General features: G+C 52.3%; 1 protein-coding gene across 6 annotated transcripts in view; it reads right to left on the bottom strand.

The window, feature by feature from the left end:
* Nucleotides 1–21,848, bottom strand: part of Grip2 (glutamate receptor interacting protein 2) — an 82,503-nt gene that overhangs the window by 29,631 nt on the left and 31,024 nt on the right. For 3 of the 6 annotated variants that reach the window (XR_003956197.1, XR_003956198.1, XM_006506102.3), the window contains exon 1: nt 5,118–5,225. The exons of 1 other annotated variant lie outside the window; for it this stretch is intronic. Coding sequence is in view for 2 of the 5 variants with exons in the window: in XM_006506102.3 (XP_006506165.2) it covers nt 5,118–5,157 (40 nt within the window). In the remaining 3 variants the exon portion in view is untranslated. Of the gene's footprint in view, nt 1–5,117; nt 5,226–16,181; nt 16,312–21,848 lie in introns of those variants that run through there. 2 more of the 6 variants (XM_011241351.2, NM_001159507.1) reach the window with 1 other exon arrangement.

Raw genomic sequence — 21,848 nt, forward strand, 5'->3', positions numbered from 1 at the left:
CACAGCTCAACTGAGACCCTGGGAAACCTTCATTCTCTTTAGTCTAACCCATGAGAAACTGTCTGGGTTCTCCATTAACTCTGCAAAGTGGCCAGGCCCCCTCTGCTTGCCAAAAAAAAAAAAAAAAAATTAAGCTGGTAAGTAGCCAAACAACACAAACAACAGCTACGGTGAGCAGCATTTTTGTGCTCCTGGAGTGGGGTCCCCAGCAGCTCTGTGTTCACACTCCTTCCCAGACCCATGCTCACAGCCATCACCAATTCAGGCAACACACCATTTAGTATAATGCCTGCCGTTACTGCTCCCTCGTACGTCCTTCATTACCTCCAACAAGACGCTTCTAAGCTAATAAAATTAGAACGGCTTCCTTCCATCAGCGATGTGGGCAGATGTCTCAAGTGTTTCACCAGGACAATTCTGAAATTGAAATGTGTCTCATCCCAAGCAAATCAGGTCCTGTCACCTAGGCTCCCTCGCTCTTGGGCTGTCCTGGGGAGATGGGAGATGAGCTTCAAGGTTTATGTGTCTGTGGGAAAGGGTATGGGAGACTGTGTTTGAAGGAAGCCGAGGACCAAGTTTATCCAGAACCAAGTGTATCTGGCTGCCAGCTGTGTAGTTCCAGGTTTTGATGAGATGAGGTTGCAAACTAAGGTAGTGGCATTGTGTACAGTGTCAGTCATCAGGGACTGGGGAAATGGCTCAGTGGATAAAGTGCTTGCCACACAAGCATGAGAACCTGAGTTCAGATCCCCAGAACCCACACTAAAAGCCAGGCGTGTGCACACGCATACAGACACACACAGAGGCAGCTAGCAGTAAGCAGAGACCTGAACAAGGCCAGACATTTCAAGTGGATCCCAGAGGCCTCTGCTGGAGGTCAGGAGGTCAGGAGGTCGTACTGGCTAGGAGAGCTACTGGATTGGAGGCTTTTCTGACTACCAGCCCTTCCCCCAAGTCATATTCAGAGTAACACACAGTGAATGGGTGATATGAACTGATGATGCTTTTTCAGGGGGGACATCAGCCCCCCCACTCCCCAAGAACAACCTTGTGATAGGAGAGACTGAGACGCATTCAAACCAAGAATCAAATCATGATCAGAACTGCCGACTGGCTGCATGCCCTGAGACTCCAATCTCTATCTGTAAAGTGGGGGTGTCTCCCTCACTGAGAGCAGTGAGCAATTAGGGGACCACTTTATTATAGATGCCTCCACGTGCTTTGGCCCCCAGAGCCCCCTCAGGGAACACGCTCACATTCTCCTGTCCTCTTGTGTGTGTGTTCTTTTTTTTTTAAGAGGTGGGGGATGTTCTTGGACCTGGTAATTACATGCTTAGAGATGAAGGCTTTTCAAAAAAACATCTTTCCCACCAATTTCAGTTGGAAACGTGCATAAAAACAGGGATATTTTTATCTGCATTTTTCTAGTCTCCTTCCAGCAATGGCCAATTATGAGCACTACTTCAGTCGGTTGGTGCTGTAGAAATTGCTTTGGAGGGAAATTCACTTCCGGGGCCCATGGGGAGCCAGGGCATAGGCCTGGACACCTGGTCCTGGCTGCTGCAACCAGGCAGGCAGAGGTGTGAAGGGGGGGGGGGTGTCCTTCTGTTTTTTTTTTTTCCTCAGGCAAATCTTGCTGATCCACCCTACATCTCCTTCCTCTGCAGCCCCAAGGAGCTACTGAGCTCACAAAGGGAAAAGGAAGTTTGTCCCTTGCCAATCTGCTTTGCCAGGGTGCCGCCTAAATAGAGTGCCAGGAAAGGGCACAGGCCCGAGGGGTGCTGCAAACTCAGCTCAGGCCTGTCATCTGCATCAGAGGCACTTAGACAAGCTGGAGATGAAGACTCCCTAGTGGAACCCCTGTGTTCCCGTGACAGCTGGATTAAGGTTCCCACTCCCAGGCCTTTGGATCTCACTTTCCAAATGGTCTGTGGAGATTCACTGACGATTCCTGGAGAGCAGCCACCGCTTAGCATTATATCCCTGTCCAACCTTGATTTGACCCACCAGGTTACGGAAGGCACTGTTGCTATGCAGAGAAAAGGATGAAATTTGGAGTCAGGTCAGCTTGACATGCTGATGCACAGCTGGAGAAACGGAGGCACAGAGAGGGTTTTAAGTATTGCCTCATGGCTTTGCCCCAGGACTGATTCTAAGAACTTCAAAGTCATTACCATGCTGTCTTCACAACAAGCCTGAGTCAGAAGTGCCGCTGTCACCATCATGGGATAGATGGAGAAACCAAGGCACATGGAAGTTAAGGGAACTACAATAAGGACACTCAGTCCTGGATGCATTCAAACCCAAGAACCTGGTTCCCAGGGCATCCAGGCCATCCCTCTATGACCCCTCCCTCTGGGCATGACACCTCAATCCCTAGACCTGTCTGTTCAAAGAGACATTCTTCCACAGTGACAACCCTGTTCTCTGCAGGGCTGGGTCAGCACAGGGCTGAGCTATGGATGTGGGCTTTGGTCTCCATAGCCAAAAGGCCTCCAGGAAGCCAGCTTTCCACGGGCAGAGGCATGGGATGATAGATAAGAGACCCACAGCACATTTTCAATGGTATGAGCAGAGCGGTCACACATCAAACAGAAAGCCTCGCCACGAAATGTCACGGTGGCTAGAGAGAATGAGAATCGGCAACCCTGCTGGGCTTGTCCTTGCTGGGCCAGTCTGCTGCAAGCATCCACACAAACCGCTGTTTACTGAGAAGGAAGGGAAGCAGTCTCACAGGGGTCTCTGTGATGGGGTGATGCCTGGCACCCTGCAGATCATCATGGAACCAGGTGTCCCTGACCCAAGAGGGACACATCCTTCATGCCTAGCTCTGTTCACTACACCTAACAAGAGCACAAAAGAGCCCAAGCGAGGATGAAGGAACCACAACCTAGGTAGGGTAAGACTCCTTCAAGCCATGATTAGCATCACGCCTCTCTCTGCCTGCGAGATCTCCCCAGATATCCACAAATCCCTTCTCTCACCCTCTGCAGTAACTTGATGAAATGTCCCTTAGTCAGGGAGGCCATGCCCACGAGTCTGTTGTACAGACTCACCCCAACACTTCCCAAAGTCTTGAAGTCTCTTCCCATTTGTTCCTCTGCATTCAACATTATCAGCAAGACTTCACTGTACTTAGGAGTGGAGGGAACAGGGCTTTCTAGCATTCTATAGGCACCTAGCTTTTGAACTCCATCCCCATCTGTAGTAAAGGAGAATGGCCATCAAAGAAGCATAATGAGTGGCCAGAGGCCAGGAACAGGAAGGGGTTGAGCCTGGGTGGAGCCCACCCCTCCCTGGCTCCAGGCGACTGGCTGATCTCCAAGTGGATGACCCTTTGGCCACAGCCCAGGCCTAGAAATGGCTCTGATGAAGCCCCTGGGGAGGAGGGTGTCAACAGGGACCCTCTCACTGTGCATACACTCTGCCTCAGTTGTCCTGAGTCTGGAATACTGGGTGACCGGGATTCACTAAATCTTGGCAGCTCCTGATGACAAAGACATCTTTGTGGTCAGGAGTCAGAGGACATGCCCTTCCTTCAGGCAGGAGTTTGAGGGCAGTATGTGTGTGTGTGTGCATGTGTAGGAGTGGGGGACACTCTCGGGCACTTTCATCGGAGTCAGGTCTATTGTACCTGTTACCTTCCATCCCACAGATACAATAGAGGCTCCCACGAGAGAGCCTGGACAGTCCCAGGAAGGGATCTGAGGAAAGAGGCACCTGGCTAGCGTCCATCCAGGCCAGAGAGAGCCAGGCTGCCTGCTCTACAGGCCTCAGTCCCCACTCCACCCCACCCCTGCAGTGTGGATACATATGCAGTGACCACCTGTTGGCTCTCTCTCACTGCTCTAAGGAGAGACTAGTGAGAGGCCCCATGGTTGGTTTAGCAATGGGCATGGAATCCATGCTGAGCCCTGAGTCTTTTGAGGGAACTACTGGAGATAGACTTTCTGACACAAAGCTTGGAGAACAAGAAGGAGGAGGAGGAAGAGGAGGAGGAGGAGGAGGAGGAACAGAATGGGGGACGGGAAGGGAAATGAGGAATACAGCACACCTAGACCCCACTGTTCCCGAAGCTCCATTTCAGGACTTTCCTTTTTTTAAAATAAAGGAGCCTCGGGATTGAAGTCAAGGAACGCTGATGCAGGTGTGATCCTGCGACCCAGGGAGGACATTCTCAGGGGCTGGAGTGGAGAGGGAATCAGGAAGCAACCGAATAGAAACCAGAGAGCTCAGCAGAGGCCTGGGGAGCTGGGCTCAGGAGCTATAACCAGACTTCAGGCTTAGCCACTCCCTTCTGGGAACCCAGGGGTTGAGGCAGGTCAGGAGAACACCAGGACACAGGCTCTACTGTGGGCGGAAGCCTGAAAGCCAGGAAGAGAATGGGGCGAGGGCCCAGCAGGCTTGGGGGTAAGAAAAGCACAAAAGTTCCAACCTCCCCAAGTCAAACTGTATGTAACACGGGTGTCCCTGAAGGAGACCTGGAGTGCATGGTCCCTACTCTGGAAGCTATAGAGAGGTGTGTAGACCTTGGAAGGTATTAAGAACATTAGAAGGTAGAACCCTTAAAGGCACAGAGAGCAGAGTGACCCACACTGTTGGGGGAGGTCAGGCTATCCCAGCAGGCTAAAGTTAGGGAAACAGACAGACAGACAGACAGACAGACGGACAGGGACAGACAATATACTTGCCCCATAGTCCCTCCCCAGTCCCAGATACTACCACAGCCACCTAGGAATGTGGCAGCTGGGCCCCGCCCCTCTACTGAGTTCCAGAGCCCAGGTCTCCCAGAAACCTTCATCCAGCCTGGCCTCAGGGAAGGTTCACTCCCAATGGGCAGCCCCATGCTCCCAACAACCGACAGCTCTACTCCCCTCATGGAGGCAGGAAGGGCAGCCTCCCTGGGTCTCTGACTGAACTCCCTGTAACCTATGCCCAGGGTCAGTCCTGGGAAGCAGCTTTCCAGTGACAAGACAGCTCCAGAGCAGAAACACAGCCCTCGGCACCTGCCTGGTTAGACAGGTCCTCTTTCCCACCAGACTTCCAGAGTGGCAGCCCCATTCCTAGCATGCAGGCCCCTCTCTGCAGCTGGTGTGGTGCCTGCACGCTCCACGTACCTGCCTCTGCAGAGCTGTCCCGGCTGAGCCCACACAGCATGTCTGCTGTCTCTGCACTGCCCACAGCTCCCAGACACACGCTAGGTTCCTCCCTCACCCTCTCGGGGAGGGGCTCAGGAGCTCCCTCCCACTGGTGGGGCATAGTCCACCCACTGCAGCCTGCTCGCTCCTTAAAGGGGCCAAAGCTTTCTTCACTGTGTCTCCAAGATCACTATCTGAGGCCCCCTCAGCCGGGGGCATACGGCAGCACTCAGACTCTGAGAAGAGGACCCTAGACTCTTAGAAGAGAATCCTAGGGCCCTCCCCAGTCTCCTGGACACATGACTTTGATCCTAAAGTGCCCTAGGGCTTTGGCAAATGACTTGCTTCTCTGGACCTCAGTTTTCACATCTGGAAAGGAGGACAGACCTTCCCAAACTTCACTCTTGTAAGGAGTGCATTTCAGCAGGACTGGCATAGGATTCCAGTCATAAGTCCCAAAGTGCAGTGGCCTCTCTGGCCATGTGATTGTCCTCTAGGCACCTCTGCAGATGCTCACAGTCCTCCCAAGAACCCCGGCATTGATCCCTACCCCCCTTTCTCTCTGCCTCACTTTTCTCTCTGGAAGCTGAGACTTAGGACCATGAACCTAACAGCCTACCATGTACAATGTCCACAAGCATTACACGGGGACTGAATATGTCAGGCCAAGAATCTTCCACATCTAAGCTTGATGGGCAGGGGCAGCTGGTCATGGGCTGCAGTCACAGCTGACAAGCTGCCCCTTACTTGCCCCAGATGGGCCCCAATCCTGCACATTGATAGACCTCCTTCACTCAGGGTTCAGAGCCAACCAGGCAGATCCTAATGTAGCCCCAGGACCTTTCCAGATGGGGCAGCTGTACCTACACACTGCTCCGGTCCCATCCCGCTCTCCCAGAGCTATACATGGGCACTGAGAAGAAAGGCAGAGGGTTAGTGACACAAGGTACTAACCAGTGGCCATCTGCACCCTATGCAAGTGCATAGTGCACCCAGCTGAATGCAGCAGAGATTTAGATAAAGGGTCCTTGCTCTCAGGGAGTTCTCGGCAGCCCAGTCACTATGGAAATCAGATTACGCTCACAGACTACCCTGGACCAGCTTCAGATGAATCCATGTTCTCATCGCCTACAGGCTCAAGTCCCTGCCCTGCTTTCACTCCCTAAGAGGCCTTCCTCATCAGGTAACCTTGCTGTGGGGTAGGGTCTAGGCTCTAGGCAAGTTCCCTAGACCAGCATTGTGGTCCAGGCCAAAGATCTAGGAGCACTGTACAGCCATGGGAGAGGTCGTGAGACTGAATCTCATATGAAAGAGTCACACCAAGCAGAGAGAGGGCACAGGCTCCATGGGTCCCTGTGCCTGGAAGGCCTGGCTATGACATGGACATATGACATGGACCAGGGCACCTGAGCATCCTAACTCCACACCATTGGGAGGGAAGTCACCAGAGGTCCTCTAGCAGAGCCTCCCCCATCTGCGGGCAGTGAGCAAAAGATACACAGGTCTCTGGAGAGACGTCTGCTCTTTAAGAAAACATTTGTTCTCTTGACAGATGCATCTCAAGAGCCGTTCTGATTGGCAATGGGAAGCTCGGCTGGAGCTCTCCGGCTCTTCACCGTTCCTTTGGAATTTACTTTTGTGGCTGAGAAGCCCTTGGAAAGGTCATTCCATGGATTAGGAGGGGAGCCGGCTGCACAGCATTGCTTTGAGAACCTGTTGTGCTGGGCACTAGGGGGTCGGAGACAAAACCAGACAGGAAAGAAACCAGTCTCTGCCTCTGCCCTGGCCCAGCCACCCTACCACACATTTTTATTTAATTTTATCCATGCGTATGTAAGACATGACTGTTGGTCAACCTTGGAACAAAGGGGGGTCCAAACGTGAACTCTGACACAGAAACGTCCCCAAGGTCACCCAGCTGATCTGGGGGGAGTCTGAAGTCTCCTACCATTAGGATTTCAAGGGCTAGTAAAGAAGTCTTAGGGTGCAGAGGTGAGCGGGTAGCTATGTGGAGAAACTAGGAAGAGGCTTTTGAGCACAGTTTTGAAGGGTAAGTAGAAACGAGTAAAGCGGCTACCATGTGAAACTGTGGGCAAAATCCCCCCGAGAGATGAGAGAGAACCTGTAGGTGGAGCCAGGTGAGGTCTGTGAGGTCTCATTCCTGTGAGGGTTCTGGTTCACACCACCACTGGGGACTTGCTGCAAGCGTGGCCTCCCGGGCCAAACCTATCTGTTAACAAATGCTTCTGAGGTCTGAGTTTGCTTGGGTTCTGCAGGCAATGGGGAGCCACAGATGGCTGTAGGGAACGAGCATGCGGAGCCTTTGCCAGGCCCTCAGGCATCTTGGAATGCGGCTGAGGAGTTCCACCTGGGAGCCACGTCCAGGCCAAGCTGCTCCTGGAACTTGCTCCAGTGACCACCCCTCTAGACCAGTGCTGCCAGCCTCAGGGAGGCGGAGGGACCGGAGACAGATTGTAGGGTGTACACCGTGGCTGGAAGCCAGGCTTCCTGCAGTTCCCAAAGATAGCATCTGACTTATCTGTGCTCTGACACACTGGAGCACGTGAGGGTAGCCTCGGGTGGGGGCGGCTGGACCACCATGCTGGCAGGCACACCAGTCAGAGACTCCGCATCTCCACACCCAGAAGCTGTATGCCAGAGGATGGTTTGCGCATCCAAGCCTCTCTGGCCTCAGCTTCCCAAGGTGTAGAAAGGTACCACAAAGCACTCATCTCAAAGTCTTGGAATACCACCAGGTGTTGAGACTGGAGCAGGGCTCCTCACAGGCCTTCTGGCCCTGCAGATGGGATGTTCCCTGGTTTTCTCATGTTAATAGATTCCCAGGGTCCCCAGAGACTCAGGGGTCATAACCTCAGTAGCCAGCAGTATGTGGGTCCTGGGACAGAAGCCTGGGGACTGGATTATGTCTTCCTCAGTCTCGCAACTGTACCATTAACCCTCACCCCCTACCCTATCGGCTGACTATCTTGGACTCTAGTGTCTAGCACAGTGAGGCCAAACCAGACTCCTTCCCTTGCACAAGCCTTTGGTTCAAGGCTTTCCTGCCATTGCTGACAACAGAGACATCTGTACTAATGGCCAGAAAAAGCATCCATCCACCATCCACCTGCCAAGTGCCTCACACCAAGACTGTGATGTGGACTAGCTGCTCTGCCTCAGGATGGTCGAGCTTTGTTACCCACAAGCTATGAGTGACCCCAGATGTTACACTCCAAGGGGGAGGGTGGGACCTTGGAAGAGTTTTTCAGACTTTGACAGTCCTGCTGTGGCTGGCTCCCCCTGCAGGGCTGGCTCTAGGCTCCTCCTTCCTCCTCATAGGCACCCTGGCCCTGGTGCTCCCTGGTGTCCTCATGCTGATGGATTCCCAGGGTCCCCCTACTCTCACAGAGACCCAGGGGCTGCGACTACAGTAACCAGCTGACCACCCACTCTAGGATGGGAACCTGAGATCAAAAGGGGCCTTAGAGGCCCCTCCGGGACCGAGCTATTGCCCTTCCTCCCACAACCCAGGACTGAGTCCACTGTGACACAAGCAAGCTGTGTCCCCAAACCCGCCAGGCCCCTCAAGTGACAAGCGGAAATTAAGTCTGGCGGGGAGGAAGGCAGAGATGGCAATAGAGAACTATGAGATAAACCCTTTATTGCTGTGGGCTTTAGTGGCCTTCTCCTCCTCCCTCTGCAAGCAGAGGCTGCAGGCCCTGGCCTGGGGCCTCTGCATCACTCCTGATAACCACTTCTGGAAGGTGGGGGTTCTGGGGAAAGCGAAGGCCAGCCTGCCATTCTACCTGCCCCAGGGGAAGAGAACTGAGACCAGATTCCTCCACTCTATCGGATTGTGTCACACCTATTCAAGATATACATACACAATCCTCCCAATGCCTGTGGTCCTCTCCGAAGACATTCTTTGGAGTGTGGCACCCCTGCTGTACCTAAGGAGTCTCTGGTGACCAGGGAGGGTTCAGTTGTCATAAGCTGGAGCCTGGCTGTGGGAGAGGCAGCTTCCACAGGTTTCCCCCCTCCCATGGGCTCCATGCCTTCCTTCATGTTAGTAATTACCTTCCTCCTGGAGGGAGAAGCCATCAGGGTATAGCCAAGCAGGGTGCTTCTCTAAACCTCAGACTCCTTCTCTAAAACACAGAGGATGATGTATCTGCTTCTGTGAGGTTTGGTTGAGATGTTCAGGATGTGGGACATATGAAGGTGGTTGGTATGGGTTTGAACAGCCACGGTTCTACCTCACTGTGGTTTACTCTTCCACTCAGGACTTTCACTAAGCACCTAGTACCTCACTCATAACATCCACTAAGCACCTAGTACTTCATTCAGAGGACATTTACTAAGCATTTAGTACTTGCCATAAACTAAGCTGGATGGACTGCTGTTTCTGCAGTGAGGGAAGCAGACAGACCTCAGCCTTCCAGAGCTCCCCAACTAAAAGATACCAGAGAGGAATCAAGAAAATACATATTTGAGGTTGTGTTGGACACAGGAGTGATGCTGGATTCACAGTGAGGCAGCGTTGACATGTCACCCTCTGCTACAGCACCTGGACAGACCCCTGAAGGGTAAGACATCTGCATCCTCCTGAACTCTGGCTCTGGGAGTCTCCTGTGACGATGGCAGACTGAAGCTCTGTGTGCCCTGAAGGGATCTGACAAGGCCATGGAGTCTGCCAGCCTGCAGCTCCCTGTAAGACAAGAGGCTGAGCTGCCTCGAGAGTACATGTGTTCCAAATGGAGGAGCCTTCACACACACATACACGCACACGCACACTCACGCGCGCGCGCACACACACACACACACACACACGCACACGCGCACGCGCACGCGCACGCGCACACGCACACGCACACGCACACGCACACGCACACACACACACACACATGCAGCCTCCTCCAGTGTTGCATTATGAGCTCTCCTCTGTGGACACTGGGCAACCAACCATACAAGAGTATAGAGGGAAAGAGGTCAGCTAAGGGTCTGAGACAATAACTAAAGGGACAGAGCCTCTGGGGAGTGAGTGCAGTCTTCAGCTGACCTCTGTCAAACTACCTCCCCCATTCTCCTGACCTGGGGGGTTCACTCTGTCCCAGTAGAAGAACTTGGGGCTCTTTGCCTCCCTCCCCACCTGACCTTTTACTACCTACCCTCCCAAACTAAAATCAAAATTATGTCAACATGCAAGAGCTCTTGGGACAGTAGTGGAGGGACCTAAGTCTGAGGTCCAATTATAGCTCACCAGGGACCTACTGTGTGCTGAGAGTAGACCACACACTAGAGCATCAGCATCTTTCTCAGGAGGAGCCACATCCAGGTGACCATAGGTGATGTAAACCCACAGAGGCGAGGTGGGCAGGGCATTCCCAGCAGTGAGGATGGCTAGCACAAAGTGGGAGAGGTCCCCAGAGTGTCTCAGGGAAGCCCCCAGCAGCAAGGCTGGATCTCAGGTCAGGAGCAGGCAGACGCGAATGAGACAAAGGGCACCGAGAGTGTCATTCCTGGCACCATGATTGCTATGTGAGTTACATAGGAGGACAGGCTCCAGAGACCACTCCAATGCTCCAAGGAAGGATAGGTTCAGTTGCTTGACAAAACAGCACTTGGGCATCTGCATTCCAAACATGGCTGCTAGCTGCAGAGAGCACAGGTTGAGCACAAGGTGCCTTTGGGAAAGCACCTGCATCAGGGTCAGCCAGGATCCTGCCTCCCACCCACCCCTGCATCAGGCATCACCCTCTGTCCAAATGCAAGTGCTCTAAATAGGGGCCAGGGGCCAGGGCCAGGGGGTAGGGGCCAGGGGCCAGGGGCCAGGGCCCAGCATTTACTGAGCATCTACTGGATATGTCACACTATATGTACAGTGAGTGTCTCATAGATTTTCTTTTTTTAAGAACCTCATGAGGTGGGTACTGCTGCTAGCATTTTACACAAGAGGAGAAACTGAGACCCAGAATGGGCAAGGGATGTGGCCCAGCATGGACAGCCTGGTTGGCTCCGGATCAGAATTGTGTGTTTCCTTCTCAGGCCCTCTTTGAAGGTACACTCCTCTGCCTAGACTGTTCTTCATATTCCCATCCTCACTCCAGCTACTCCTCCCAGAAGCCTACCTTGACACCACCAGCCGGTTTGTCTCACTGCCTCCTTCCAGCCTTCCTTCTCCTCCTTGGCCCTGTCCTTCCCTCTCAGTGGGAGATGCTTCACTGCGGCTATGTGCCTGAGACTGTGTGCAGGAAAAGCCAGACAAGTGCCACTGAGTGACTGAGATCTAAACAATTAAGACTCCAGATCCCAGAGTCACTGTCATTCAAGACTTTCCATTCCATCCACAGAGAGCTCACCGCCCACCCCCTGAGCATCCTGTCTTGCACTGGAATATCTAGTGGGTGAGGGGCACTCTCGATTCCTCGGAGCCAATATGGCCTCTGAGCCTGGCATTAAGAGCCACAGCTCTGAGGTGGATGTGGTTTGACTTAGCCCCTGTGTATGGCTGGACCAGATGGTCTCCCCTCACCTGCCATTCTGAGACCTCCCCCTAGAAAATTCTCCAACCTCAGGGAGGAGGAAACAAGCCAAAGCATTGACCTATACCCAGTATCTGTTCATCCTCTATACCCAGTGCCTAGTGGTCCATACAAGGGGAAACTGAGGCTCTGAGAAATGAAAACTCAGGCTTGCGCCACTGGCCACACCTGCTGGCTTCTGCCGGTTTCTTCATATTTCAGACTACACCTCACATTCTGTGGCATCTTCTCTGCCTCCACGACACTGGAATAGTAGCTCCATTTGACAGACGAGGGAATAGGCCTGGAAGGACCTTGAACTCAGTCAGTCTGATGGGCATGAGATCCCTAAGCGGCTTCGCTGGACTAGCATAACCCTATCCAGTTTTGTGTTCTCTTGGTGGACTTGAACACTGAAAGAGAGCTCTGTAGCTGAGGATGGCTGGTGGATGTGGATGCTATGTAAGTGTGTGAAGAGGACCATCAGGGAACTAGCCTTCACACCCATGCCAAGCCGTCTTCCCGAAGGAGTTGGAAGGTGGAGGAAGCCTTGTTAAAACCATTGTCTGAGGCAGGGGTTGCAACCTAGGATTTCTGGGTCATTCTAGATGCCTGACAGGTGTCCAGCAATGGCTCACCATGAGTGTCACGGAAGGGTTCAAACCTGAATGACCTCCCCTGCAGCCTCCCTCTGTTCTATCACAAACACTTTGTGAGAGAACCTAGCTTCCAGTTGGCATCGTCATTTCCCAGACATGCCTGTCCCAGTACTCTCTGCCCTGTAAGTCTTTCTCCACACAGTTCTGCTGTCCAGTCTTGAGGATGCTTATGTAGTCCCCTGAGGTCTTCCTGATGACTGGATGCTCACCCTCTTCTCCACCTAGCTACCCCCAGAAGAGCTCGGTGACAAGGCAAGTAGCAAAGAGTGAAGAATATTCTGGGTGTTTCCAGGAGCTCTGAATTCAATCCAGACAACCCCACCTCTGACTAGCTGGATGTCTTTAAGTAGAAATTGTCCTTCCAATATGTAAAAAAGGATTTCACATGTGGGCCAGGAGAGAAGGGAGACCTGTGGCCTGTGGGGCAGCTTCAGCTTAGCCGCAGTCAGTCTGCATCTTTATCTCCTTCATCTCTATTCCCAAATTAACCCCCCAGTGACTTGCAGCTGCCTCCATGGCTCAAACAGACCCATTCTGCAAAGGACAGGGACCTTGTTGAAGGTCGTCCCTTGAGGACTCCAGCTGCCCCAGTTGTGTAGCGATTGGAGCTGGCTGGCTCTGTGCTGCTCTGTCCGCCCACCTGCCCACATCTGCTCTGAGTCACTGATACCTCGGCCAAAACAGGAATGTGGGGGCTGCAGAGACAAGGTTAGCCCAAGGACACCATGTGGCTAAATGGAGGTTGTAGTGAGGAGCTTTTATTCCTAAGAGGGCAGGAATAGGACACAGAAGGGAAACTGAGGCCAGAAAGAGTGGGATTGCCCAAGGACATGCAGGGAGCTGGGGTCGGGTCTGCCCAGGCCTCCTGACTGATGGATGTTCTTTCCGCCCTGTCAGACCTGCAGTGAAGGAGGCAGGGCCAGCAGCCTTCACAATTATCTGGGCAATTAAAGCAGGCAGATGGTCCTGCTGGACTGAGCATTCAAGCTGACAAACGGAGACAGCACGGGGCATTAGCTGACAAGATCAGCACAGGTTCTGGTGGCAGGGATGTGAGCAAGGTAGGTAGGCGGAGTCGCATTTCACTCAGTGTGTCCTAGATGAGAGAGGGCTATGGGAGACTCTGCCCTTTCTATGCCTCTTATGCACTGCGGGCCCTAAGCTCCAGCTGAGTCTGTACTTCACAAAACAGACACAGACAAGAGTGTGTGGGGCAGAGGCAGTGGCTAGGCATGGGCAGTACTCGTAAGTTAAAGCAGCCTGCAGAAGCTTCAGGACCCATCAAGGCTGCCAAGGTCCCCCTGGGCAGAGCTCCAGAAGGCAGAGAACCTCAGGGATGCTAGAAAGGTCAGCACATGTGTGAGGACAGGAGTGGGGACATCACAGAAAGGACTCAGCTCCCAGCAGAGCAGAGGACACACTGACCATTGAGGAACAAAATACTCTGGCAAGATCTTGGGCTGTGTAGTTATCTTCCCCAGGCAGACTCAGACTCTGTCATTTCCTGCACATCTGGTTTTTGAAAGTCATTTCTCTCTCAGCCTCAGTTTCCCCAGGTGCAATGTGGGCAACTTAGATCACAGCTCCCAAGCCCAAGAGGAGTACAAGAATGTACTTGTTAAATACAGAGCACGCTATCTGACAAACGGCAAGAACACAGAATAAGGCAGAGCTTCACACCAGCCTGCCAGGACTCTGCAATCCTGGAACAATCCCAGGATGAATTTATCCCTTGGCACAGTCTCTAAGGCACCTGGTGCCCTACACCTGGAGGAGGGCAGAAGCCCAGGAGAAGGTCCAGTGGACGAGCACTGGAAGGAAGGAACATTGCTTGAGATGGGGTCAGAGCTGAGCCTCATGCTGCTATGGGAGGTAGGGCTGTATAAGAAATGCCAGGAGCCACCTGTGGTGGCCAGGGTGAGTCCTGGGGAGAGTCTCAGGGAGCCTAAGCCACCAGGATGTGTGGCCACTGCTAGGAGGGGAGAGCTAGGATGTCTATTCTGACCTGTGCTGTGCCCTTAAGACTTAGGGCAGTACCAGGTACTTGGTACATTTTGAATGAGACAGGGCAGTATTCCCTGTGTCAGCGTTGATCGATTGTGTGCCTGCAGCCCTGTTTGCATAAGCTATTCCTTCTGTTACTTGTCTAGCGAATTCCTACGCTGAGAGCCCTCCCTGGTCTTCATCCCAAAATCATCGATTACTTCTCCCGGCAGTAACAGGGCCCTTGTACAGTTGAGGAATACAGTATGGGTTTCCTATGGTCACATTGCCTGTGACCACCACTTTCAAACCATCAAAGGATTGATGGTCTTATTGGAAAAGAGGAGAAACAGGGAATATCTGTTGAAAACATGGGTTGGGATGCTGGTGAGGTGACTCAGTGGGTCGTGAGCCTTGCCAATGAGCCTGACATGAGTTAGATTCCGGGACACACTGACTCCTGCAAGCTGCACTCCGGCCTCCCCACATACACTGTGGTGCGTGTGAGTACACACACTAAGTGATATGTAAAACATATAGCAATAAAACAAGAGCATGGGTGGTAAGGAAGCATGCCTCCCCCCCATACACATATTAAAACAAAACCTTGAAGGACTGTCAGTGGTTAATAGCATGTTCTGTTCCTGTAGTAGGAAACAAAGACCCCACCCAGGTTTGGTTCCCAGAAGCCACGCTAGGTGACTCATAACCACCCGAAACTCCTGTTCTATGGACACTCAGGCGCCTTCCAGAGGAGCTCCCCCACTTTATACAGGTTCTTCAAATGCTAATAAATTGCTCACCTGTGGGTCAGCTGTGTGGCCTTGGGCAAGTTCCTTAACTTCTCTGGACCTCAGTTTTCTGCTGTATAACCAAGAATGGACTGGCACTGAGGAGCGCACTGGGGATTATAAGGAAAGGCCTTCTCTGACACACCCTGTCCCTGAACTAAGGTCTTTGTTGTTAACAGTCTGGAGATTCTTAGCTCTCAGCCTGAAGCACAAGGCTATGAATCCCTCCCATTCTCCTCCTGCATATACGTGGAGAACAGAGGGCCATCACAGGTGACGTCTGGGGTCACACAGACTCTGGGGCTTAACGCCCAGCTCCACACTGTCCTCCCTAGCACACTGCAACCTTGTCCACACCTGAGGCCCCTCTTCTTCTCCAGTTGCACAGGCCAGGCATGGGACCAGTGTCGACTCAGAGTCCATTCAGCTTGGACGAGAGCCAGGCCCAGGCTTCACCCTCAGCCCTCAGCCCTCAGCCTGCACCAGAGGTGTGAATGTGTATAAGCACACACAACACACACACACACACACACACACACACACACACACACACACACATTGCCAGCCTGCTCCAACCACAACACAGCCCCATAGTCTGAATAAGGAGGAAAGAAAAGCCTTTTAGGGACACGTCCCATGGGGTGTTGAGGGGTGTTGACAAGAAGCTCAGAAAAGTAAGACATGAGAAGACACTGAAAGGGACCCTTGTACAAAGACAGTAAGGGTGGGAGAGGGCAGGTGTGAGCGAATAGAATAGGAGAAAGGTGTGGGAGAGACACAAGGGCAGCCATTAGGGCAGGGAGGAGTACCAGGGAGAGGTAGAGACCCCGAGGGGACCAGACAAAGAGAGATGGAGAGAGAGGAAAATACCCAGAACACAGGGAGACGGAGCCCCAGAGAAGAATGCAGAAACATGAGCAACTGACAAGTGCCAAGGGAAGAGACCCAGATTCTAAGTCCCAGGAGGGATGTCACAGAGACACCCCGAGCACCCAGACAAAAGCAGGCTAGGAAACGTCGGGACCAAGGGGAGAGAGGGAGTCTCCCCAGTGGCTCCTCCAGCACCCCACAGCAGCCTCTGCTCCGTACCTTTGGGCCTCCGCCTCACCACGCCCAGCCGCCACTTGAGTGACACCGCCAACATCACTACTGCCCGCCGACAGGTCCCAGACCCGGAGCCCTGCAACCTCCCTGCAGCCGCCCCTCAGCCTCGGAGCCGGGAGCTGGCGCCTCGGCGCTGCGCCCCAGCCGCCTGACTGGTGGAGGCTGGGCGCTCCTGGCCTCCTCCCTTCCCGAGTTGCTAAAATAGATAATCCTCCCCAGAGTCGGCAGCAAGGCCCTTCCTCCACTGCAAGCGGGGCGCCAGAGCAGATCTATCTTGCCAGGTTCTGGCATGGAGAACCTATATTCAGCACCCCGATCCTCTATTTCCTCTTCCCGCCAAAAGTGCTGCCTAGCCCACCCCAGCTTCTGCTCAGTTCCATGAGCCTCCACACCTCTTCCTCTGCCAGCTGTTGGGTCTCTCCATCTAGAACTGCTCTGTGAAACTTCTCTGCCCGAGACCAATTGCTTGACCCTTGGATACCCATCCTAGCTAGCTAGCCGCTAGAAGGGCTGGCCTGCTGTGCCACAGCACAGAGCATTGGCAACATGTCCCAAGCCCCTAGTGGGTACCCCCCCTCCCGACTGATGGGGCAGGAGTCTCCAGGGCCAGGTATTTGAAAGGAGCTTCCTAAACACATCCCATTTTCCTTCCTATTGGCTGGGCAGGCAGTATTATCTTTGGGGAGACTGAGGCACAGGATTAGCTACTTGCTTAAGGTCAAAGCAGGCTTGTGGCAGAGAGATTCTCTACCCTCTCCCCTAAGGTGGCTGCTTGGGTTTCTGCCTCAGTTCTTAAACCTCTAAGCCCTTAGGATGGGTCTGGACCCAGACCACACTCTCAGGAGCCCAGAGGACTGCCCAGGAGTCAGGGCTGCAGAACTCTGCTTCAGAGGGAGTCAGGGCTGCAGAAGAACTCCGCCCCAGTCAGCAGTGCTGTGGCCTTGATCCAGGAAGCATGAGGTTTACCCTAACGCTCTGCAGCAGTCTCCCGCCAGGCCTCCGCACCCAGTGTACCCAAGTGCTGCTGCTTTCTTGCCATTAGCTGAGAGAGTGGATGGAGCAGAGGGCAGTGTGGGGGAAAATAGAGCAGTTGATGAATGAAAGGCCGGGGAGGATGGACTGAAGAGGTCTCTCAGGAGACCGACTCCTAACGGGTTGTCTGAGTTCTTCCTGGCTGTTAAGGTTTCCTTGGAGCATCTTCAACACTAGGTTTCAACTAGAAGCAGGCTCTGAGCTGATTCTCTCTGGGAGGGAATTCCTGTTGGGGATGGGGAAGAGGGGCAGGAGCACCGGCAAGATGCAGGGTGGGGGTGGGGACAGGGTTCCTTATTCAACTCCGTGGGAGATTTTGTTCTTCTATCCTTGGGGTGTGTGTTGCAGAACTCTAGGTGGGGACAAACTCAGGAAACTAAAGGTGGGCACTTGAAAAAGATTGCTTGGCTCTTCCCGCCACCACCGCTCCTCTTGTAATCCTCTATGGACAACAAGGCTCTGACTAAACCATGCTAACAGTAAGGGGAGAGATAGAGGACACAGCCTTTGGGGATGAGCAGATCTGAGTTCAAATGAACTCACCTTAGGGGAGAAGGTAGAGATCCCTCTCTGCCACATGCCAGCTCTGATCCTAAGCAAGTAGCTGATCCTGTGCCTCGGTCTCCCCAAGGATAGTGTTGCCCGCCCAGCCAATAGGAAGGGAAATGGGGCATGTGTACTGAGCGTTCAAATACCTAGTGCTCATGGATCCCTGCTCCATCAATCCAGGTACCCTCTGGGTCTGTTTTCCCATTTAACCAACAGGACTAAGACTTATTCCCTGCCCCTACGGCAGTCGAGTCTGCCGTAGAGGAGCCCAATAGCTAAGAAGTGGCATCTATTAGCACGAGTATTCTACATGGAGCCCATCCCTATGTGCAAACCAAAATGAAAATTGGAAGCCTGCCTCCTCTCACAACTTATCTCATTTAATCTTCACACTACACCAGGATGGTCCGATGAGCATTCCCCTTTTACAAATGAAGAAACTGAGGCTCAGAGAGGCAAAGGACCCCACCAGGGTCACACAGCATGCAAGTGGCAGAACAAGGTCCCAGATCTTAGCCATAACACTAGGCCAACTGCTGGGCATTGGTGGCACACACCTTTGATCTCAGCACTTGGGAGGCTGAAGTAGGCAGATCTCAGTGAGTTCAAGTCCAGCCTGGTCTATAGAGTAAGTTCTAGGACAGCCAGGGCTACAGAGAAACACTGCCTCAACCTCCCACCCCCCCAAAAAACTAAGCCAACGAAAACTGCCACAACTGGGCCAAATAAGTCTTCTGTAAAAGCCCTACTGTGTGCCATGTGTCCTGCCAGTTCATTACAGATACAAGAGGCTGTTTCTCACCAGTATTATGCACACTATAGGGTAACAGCCAGGACCAGAGTCCAGGGCACAAAGTCTGGCCAAGGACCAGGCCACGACCCCCATCCCCACCCCTATTATTCCCTCTGGTAAAAAGAACAGGGCTTAGGATGTCTGCCAGCTGCCAGCGGCAGGTAGAAACCACAACAAATCGTTAAGGACCCAGATAGTGCTGAGGGCAGGATTCAAACACAGGACTGACTTAACTCCCCTCAGCACACAAGCTTTACAGATCTCAAAAGCCAGATAGAAGGAAGGGAAAGAAGGGATCCAAGCCAGCCTCTGCCCCTCTGCTTCCTCCAGTCCTGCCTCAGCCTCACAAAGTCCCCACCACCCCCACCTGCTTCTGGAAACAAATTAACATCTCATCAGAGATGCCTTTAATCTTCTTGGCCTTTTCTGCCTCACAGGCCCAGTGGTGACATTTCAGTCACCAGCTCTGCTGATATAAATAAGATCCAAGGCTGGGGAGGTGTCAAAGGGTGGGGGACCCTCTGTGCAACTCCCTCAGGCTAGGGGAGGGCAAGCATGGGGGACTATCCATCAATCCCACCCCCTCTTTCATCCAACTAATTTATTAGGCTTCATCTCTGTGCTGCCTCTCCTAGGCCTAGCAGCGAACAAAACAGGGTTTCCTAGTGTTGATGCTCTAGTGAGGAGCCCAGAGAATAGTAACAATGTAATAAATCATTAAATGGTGGAACAGAAGGTGAAATAAACAGGCAAGAGGAGCAGAGAGAATAGCAACAATGTAATAAGTCAGGAAATGGTGTAACAGAAGGTGAAATAAACAGAGCAAGAAGGCAGGTATCTTTGTACAGTTTCTGTTGTCTCTTCATACCCTCTGCAGGCTGAAGGGATCCCCAGGACTGACCTAAGGCTGGACTGGGGGAACATACTAAATATCTTTGCTTAGTCCCTGAGATTAAGGAAGTGCACAAAGTCTGAGTGGGGAAGATTGAAAGGGCATCAGGGTCTGGCACCAGACATCCATTGGCCAAGCCTGAGACAGTTTGAACATCAAAGAAGAAAGACTAGAAAACTGTAAGATGCTTGTGTGCACAACGATGTTCCAAAGGAGGAAGAGCCATAAACCCTCACTGGTCACTTGGGACCAATGTCAGTACAGCATGAGATAGGAACCTCTGTACCCAGATGGAAGTCGTTTAGGAGATGTCATTGGGAAGAACCCAAGCAAACAGGTGTGGCAAAGACCAGTGTGGTAGGATGGGAAGGCAGGGGAGATCTGGAGTATGGGAGATGGGAGCCCAAAGCCTGTCACTCTGGATCCATTTGAAGCCTCTGCCTGCAAGAATTCCCAGCACAGCTAATCACCACTAGAGGCTTTTCTTCCTTCTCAGCCACAAACCTGAAGTTTTCTAGGAATATCAGCAGCTTATAGGGAAATGATTTTCATTCTAGACCCCTTGTGTGGCCCTCATGGCTTCTGATTTTGCTTTTTCATGTTGTAGCACCATCCAAGGCATCTCCAGAGACATCTCACATATCTCTTTTATAAGAGGGAAGAGAAAGGGGGCTGTTTGCAACTTTCTGAGATGTGACTTAAGAGTCACTAAAATGGTGTAAGTGGCTGATGCTGAAATGATGGATTGCTTTCAATCCCTTGAGAAATCCCTGCCTACCCTGGGGCGTGCCTCAACTTGCCCTTCTCTCCCTCAGAAAGCACATACTCCCACTTGGTTATGTCTTCATTTCTTGTGAATGGCTTTCTTTGTCTGAAGCCCTGTGCTTGAGCCTATATTAAAACATCTTCAATAACATTTCCAACTGTCTCACTACACTGGTTAGTCTTGAAATTCTTTTCAGTCCAGAAGCTGTGTATCCTGGTTTGGTCTGAGTTGAGGTCCCTAACCGACTATGGGTGCTCCTCAGGCTTGGGAAGGCTGTAATTGGAGCTGTGTCTCTCTCCCTCACTCTGACAAGGGCACTGTGAAATCACCTTCTGTCAGTCCTAAGAAGGTAAGCGGGTCAGTCGCAGACTGGATACGAGTCAGTGGCAGGCAGCCCTCAAGTCCTGAAGACCAGTGGACAGAATGCACGTAGCACGCGGAGATGCAGTGAGAGATACCCCGAGAACAGCTCACGAGTAGATGATCTCGTAAAAGAGGAAGAAGGAATTTTTCTCAAGAGACTGATGAGCTGAATGAGGTACAGGGGTCTTGGCAGGATCCCAACATGAATGAACCATGTATAAAGACAGTTTGAAGACTACAGGATGTATATTCAGGGGGCTGGGAGTAGGGGTAGGGGCAGGACAGGATGAGAAAGAACAATTCACAAGGACCAAGCCTGAGATGATGTTAAAAAGTTTACAGTTAATTGCCTGGACAGTGGTGGCACATGCCTTTAAACCTTGCACTTGAGAGGCAGAAGCAGTCGGATCTCTGTGAGTTCCAGGCCAACGTGGTCTACAGAGCAAGTTCCAGGACAGCCAAAGAAACACAAAGAAACTGTCTTGGAAAAAAATTACAGTTAATTCCTTTGGGTTGATGCTATTATTGTTATTAGCATTATAGGGGAGCTATTATATGTTAGAGATATGGATGGGCAAAAACAAACATCCTTATAGAACAAAACCTAAAACCAACCAGCTCTGGTTTGCCTGTAAACTGCCTCAGGGATGTTCCTGCCTTATAGATGCCTCTGGGAAGTAATGAAAATTTAAAACCATGGAAATTAGAAGGGGAGAGGACCATCAAAGCCTCACTGGGGATAGAGTGATGTTTGAAGAAAGGCTAGAAGAAAGAAGGGTAGGGTGGTGCCTGGGGAATATAGGCTGGGTACAGAATGGGAGAAGAGCAGTAGGGCTAGTAGAAGGGCTAGAGGCAAGAGAGTTGGCATGGCAGAGTCTTCTGAGGAGGGTGGGAGCAATGGCCATGTTTGGAGCAGGGGGTGCCAGTTGCCCTGTGATTTAACAGTCAGTTCCTGGCCGGGCAGTGGTGGCACACACCTTTAATCCCAGCACTTGGGAGGCTGAGACAGGCAGATTTCTGAGTTCGAGGACAGCCTGGTCTACAGAGTGAGTTCCAGGACAGCCAGGGCTACACAGAGAAACCCTGTCTGGAAAAACCAAAACCAACCAACCAACCAACCAAACAAACAAACAAACAAAAAACCCAGTCAGTTCCTGAACTGTGGGAACAGGGAGGTGAGCATGTGCATCTCGGAAGACTAAGTGGCCGAATTGGCAGCTCCTTTTTCTGGGTCAGAACCAGGGTCCATGGAGTTTT

The sequence above is a fragment of the Mus musculus genome, chromosome 6 (genome assembly GCF_000001635.26).
Source record: "Mus musculus strain C57BL/6J chromosome 6, GRCm38.p6 C57BL/6J".
NCBI classification, from domain to species: domain Eukaryota; kingdom Metazoa; phylum Chordata; class Mammalia; order Rodentia; family Muridae; genus Mus; species Mus musculus.